Source organism: Teleopsis dalmanni, chromosome 2 (genome assembly GCF_002237135.1).
Source record: "Teleopsis dalmanni isolate 2A chromosome 2, ASM223713v2, whole genome shotgun sequence".
Taxonomy (NCBI): domain Eukaryota; kingdom Metazoa; phylum Arthropoda; class Insecta; order Diptera; family Diopsidae; genus Teleopsis; species Teleopsis dalmanni.
In genome coordinates, this window is record NC_051847.1 from 188,400,575 (window position 1) to 188,406,199 (window position 5,625).

A 5,625-nucleotide genomic window follows, 5' to 3' on the forward strand; every position below is an offset into this window, starting at 1 on the left:
CGAAATTGTACAAAAACCTTATTTGGTTTTGGCAAAACTGAAATTCCAGTGCTTGGTGAACTTTGCGTATATATCAAATGTGGCGGAAAAGAAAGGGAAGTGGTAATCGTTGTCGTGGATGTCGAAAACTGTAACAATTTATTCGGTTTCGATTTATTTAAAGAATTCGGGTTTGAGATTCAACAAATTTGTAACATTACTGAAAGTGAATCACACAGAATTAGCGAGCTGTGTAAGAAATATGGTGATATTTTTGAACCAGCTCTTGGCACAATAAAAAACTTTAAGGTCAGTATTTTTTTTAAAGCCAAATGCACATCCGAAATTTTACAAAAGCCGACAAATTCCATTTTCGCAAATGTCACTTTTCAAGAAAGAAGTCGATCGATTGACAAATGCGGGTATTTGGAAACCTGTGAAGTTTTCCCAATGGGCTTCGCCTATTGTACTAGCTCCAAAAGCTGATGGTTCCATAAGAATTTGTGGGGATTTTAAACAAGCAGTCAATGCGCAAATTGACATTGAACAATATCCTTTGCCCATACGCGAAAGTCTTTTCCATAAAATTAATTGCGGTCAACATTTTACAAAAATCGACCTTAAGGATGCGTATTTACAAATGGAACTCGACGATGAAGCAAAAACAATAATGGTTGTCAACACTCCACTTGGGTTATTCCAATACCAACGTTTACCGTTTGGAATTGCAAGCGCTCCAGCTATATTCCAAAGATATCTTGAGCAGTTACTTCAAGGCGTAGAAGGTTGTGGAAATTATCTCGATGACATCATCATCTCCGCACCTACATTTCAACAACACATCAGCCGCCTAGAACAAGTACTTCGTATTTTGCAACAAAATGGTATCAGGTGCAAGCAAGAAAAATGTTTCTTTCTACGAGATAAAATCGAATATCTCGGGCGTCAAATTAGTGCAAAAGGTATATTGCCAGATGAGTCAGGACTAAAAGCAGTAAAAAACCTGCAGCCGCCTAAAGATCTAAAGCAAGCAGAAGCATTCATGGGTAAGGTAAACTACTACCATAATTTTATACCTAATTTTTCGCAATTATCCGCGCCAATCAACATGCTGCGCCGAAAAAATGTAAAATTCACATGGGGTACAGCACAACAACAAGCATTTATAGCTCTTAAAACGCATATTCTCAATGCAGCGCAATTAGCACATTATCAGGAAGATTTACCGTTGGTTCTAGCTACAGATGCCTCCTCCTATGGCATAGGAGTCGTGCTCTCGCATACGTACGTTGACGGTACAGAAAGGCCTATTGCTTTTGCATCTAAAACTCTCGACATTCATCAACGACGATATAGTCAGATAGAGAAGGAAGGGCTAGCTATCGTTTTTGGAGTCAAGCGTTTCCATCAATATTTATACGGAAGAAGATTCACATTGGTTACTGACCACAAACCTCTTGTTAGCATTTTTAATCCAATTCATCAGTTGCCGTCGATGACGTCACATCGTTTACAGCGATGGGCTATTATACTAATGGCTTATCAGTATGATGTTCGGTATCGTAAAACTACTGAGCATGGAAATGCCGATGCTTTATCTCGTTTACCTGTTGGTGAAGACAAAACTTTTGATCATGAAGAATCCTGTTTCAACATCAATGAACTTAACACACCTATCGACGCTGAAATAATTCGTCAGCATGCCAAAAATGACCCAATTCTTCGCCGAGTTTATTTTCTCGTTACAAACGGTTGGCCTGAAAAGCTAATGCCTCAAGATGCTGATCTTCGATCATTTTTCAATCATCGCTTTGCTTTAATACTAAACAACAATTTGCTTTGCCTCCAGACGGAGTACAACCGGGTTGTCATTCCAGCCTCCCTTAAGCAGAAAATTCTTAAACTTCTTCATGATGGTCATTGGGGAGTATCGAGAATGAAACAGCTAGCTCGACAACATGTCTGGTGGACTAATATTGACAAAGACATCGCACAATTAACTGAAAATTGTGATGTATGCAAAATTGCAAATCCTGTTCACGCACGTGAATACGTAAGCTGGCCTGAAGCTGATCGACCTTGGGAGAGAGTACATATCGACTTTGCTGGTCCATTTTGTAATTCAATGTGGCTAATTTGTGTCGACGCTTTCTCGCAATTTCCGTTCGTTGTACAACTATCTACAACAACAACGGTTGACACCATATCAGCATTGTCTTCTATATTTTCTCTGGAAGGTATACCAGAAACCATCGTAAGTGACAATGGTCCGCAATTTACAGCTGAAGCATTCAAACATTTTTGCTCAAAACTTGGCATCAAACATATAACAACAGCGCCGTTTCATCCAGCCTCAAACGGGTTAGCCGAACGATTCGTCAGATCTTTTAAAACTGCTGTTAAGAAAAACATTGACGATGGATGGTCTCTCAAATTCGCTGTATCAAAATATCTTGCAACATATCGTGCAATGCCGAATGCTGAGGGTAAATCACCTGCAGAACTTTTACATGGAAGGCCTGTTCGTACCTTGTTGAGTCAACTGTTTGAATCGCCTAGGAAGCACCTTGAAGCTTCGAAACGGAAAATGAAATTTAGTCTAAAGCAACCCGTCTTCGCTCGAAACTACGCAAGAGGGGAAAAATGGATAAAAGGAGTTATTGTGAAACAACTTGGTAAAATGGTTTACCGAGTGAACACATCTTTTGGTTACATCAAACGTCATGTTAATCAGCTTAAAACTAGAAGTAGCTCTGACCTCTCTTCACAACCAATTTTTGAATTCACTCCAAATTTCATCAATGCCACACCGCCTTCATCTAGCCAATCAACATTAATGCCTAGTGAAGAACGTTCTACCGAAGTAGTTCAACTTCGAAAAAGTGGTCGTATTCGGAAGGTTGTTAATCGATTTGAATCCGACGATTTCAGGAAAACTTGAACTTTGTCAAAAATTAAGGGCGGAGAAAGTGTTATAATCTAGTATGTTTTGCATTAGTTTAAGCAATCTTAAATAATGAAATGTAAACAAAATTCAGTTAAATATAAACTGTCAATCTTGTCGGTTGTATTTACTTCAATATGTAACTTCACAACGCTCCTAAAACCAAAATTGATTGTTGATTGTAATCAAAAAACTTATTGCTATGAGTATTTGCTGAACCTCTCCGAAAGCACATCCGATAACTGAAATAATAGGAATCCTCATATTTACGCTTCAGCAATGTAATGAACTATTTAACTTTTTAATAGCTGTCATTTGTGTACATCATTCACATAATGTCTTGCGTCAGAATTTTTGAAAAAACTATCGATATCAGTTTTCAATGCTGACGGCATTTATAGGTGTTGACTCAAAAAAAGAAAAAAAATCGAAATGGTAGATATAAAAAAGGATTAAAAAGGTACGAATATAAACGCAGCACAAATAAAATAGAATCAAAACCAAATAAAATTTTTTTTATTTTCATTTCATTTTCTTATCATTGTATAGCAGAAATGACAGTGACACTGACACTGACAGTTACAGTACCGCAAACATATCAAAAAGGTAACATACAAAAGCACCCAATAAACTTATAAAAAAAAAAACAAAAAAAATTTTAAAAAATAGAAAAAAAATCAAAAGAAAAATATATGAAAAAAATATTAGACTAAAGGACCCAACAAACAATTTTAAGGAGCTGTTTTACTTAATTACACTCTTTAAAGTGAATAAATATTAAGAAATACAAAATTGACATTACTATTCTTCAGGAAATGAAGATTGGAATCGGATTTACGGTAAGTCGGGAAGGCTAAGAAACGTTCTAACCTTCACACCAACCAATGAAAGGTTGATAAAAATCTGTATTAAGATAAACGTACCTTGACGAAAGATAAAGATAACTATACCCAAGATATTTTCTGAGAACAGCTTGAACAAAAATATGAACACTGTGCCCATCATGACCTGAAAGGGCTTGAACGCAAAAATGAGTAAAGAAGTTAAATTCAAGTAGGTCTTTGGGTGTAGTTTAATGGAGATGGGTTATAGTTTCTTGAATTAAAAAGTAAGTTTTAACTCAAGTTGCAGTCACTGAAATTTTCATTTATTTGTAAAATATGTTGAAAAGATTGAATAATAATTTTTTAAGTTAGACGGATTCGAATAGCAAAGAAAGAAAGGACAAAGACAAAAATTTATTCAATTTATTGAATTTTGGCTGAACATACAACGCTGTTTCGAGTATTGCCAAGAACTCTTCATCAGTGGTCTTAGGAAATAATCGAATTTTTATTTAATTAGTTTATAGTCTGTATATAATTTGTTTGGACTGCAAGCGCCAGGCTTAGAACTCGTGCCTGTCAATCCGTTTAAATAGTTTCTTTCTTCATAAAGACACGCCACTGTCGGCAAGAAAAAATTAAAATTAGTAATTTTTTAAATTAAAAGGATTAATTTGCACTTCACAAACCACTTACCTCAATTCGTAGAAAAACAAATTATGTATGATATTACAGAGTAGAGCTATATTAGAGCTATCTCAATTATATTTACAGAATTTTACTTAAGTAATATAGAATGATGGAAATTTTGTGTAATGGGTATCACAAATTCATTGAAGCAAACAGAAGTCATCAATTTCATATTGTTACGCACCTACACATACGAACACACACACATACGCACACATTCATTGCCAAATCCAACACAGACGAACAAACACTTTTGGTGAACACAAATACGAAAAGTAAAGTAAAATGTGAAATGCGAAATGAACTAATGAGAAATCGACAACAATAATAACACTTTTGCAAAAATAGTGTTATCCTGTCAGTCAATACCACACATACTCAATCAAATTTATATCGTATCCTTTTTCCACACGTACGCACAACGTCAAACAAAGGCAAATACAAAAGTAAAAGCAAAAAGAAGAAAAAAACAAAAAAAAACAAAAGCATAGAGTAAATTCAAGCAGGGAAACCAATCGAAATAGAAGCAGCCAATCAGTAAAACATACACAGTTTCCAACAACAACAACAACAACAACAACAACAACAACAGGCACAATAACAACAAACTGACATAAAGACTAACAAACCAACAGACAATAAAATCCGACATTAAAACGTAGGAAAAAGTAAGTGTGTGCAATGGCAACACTGGCTAAATACACTGTTTCATTGCCAATATTCCTGCGTATATCCATTCTACATGAATTCGTATTGATGAACAAATACACACACATACATAAAAGTTTGTTTACATTTATTTGTGTGTTTTGTTGTATATGCATGTGTGTGTGTGTATGTGTAAATGTGCGTGCAGGGTTGTAACTTTGGCAAAATTTAGTTAAGAATTCCAACTGCAGCTGAAGTAATCAAAAAACTTTGCACAATGTTTTATAGCTTTTTATGTGTGCTCCCACCGCAGCAACAACAATAACAGCAACAACAATAACAACAACAACAGCAACACAAGCTTATAAATATCTTAAAATAGGGCACCCGGCCTAGACACGGTGGAGATGTGTAAGGTGAAGCTGTTGGCATTGTAGGCATCAAAGGTCAGTAGGCATAGGCGTCGTGTCCTGAAATAAAACTGTTATTTATAAAAATGTATTTATTTTGCAAACACATTTATTCCGAGCTTGATTTGTA

General features: G+C 35.5%; 1 protein-coding gene across 1 annotated transcript; it reads left to right on the top strand.

Moving 5' to 3' along the window:
* The first annotated feature begins 358 nt into the window (after positions 1 to 358).
* Positions 359 to 2,920, top strand: LOC119676397 (uncharacterized protein K02A2.6-like). The gene is made up of 3 exons (XM_038087635.1): positions 359 to 863; positions 954 to 1,759; positions 1,829 to 2,920. The coding sequence occupies exons 1-3, from the start codon at positions 359 to 361 to the stop codon at positions 2,918 to 2,920; spliced, it is 2,403 nt and encodes an 800-aa protein (XP_037943563.1).
* The last annotated feature ends 2,705 nt before the right edge of the window (positions 2,921 to 5,625 follow it).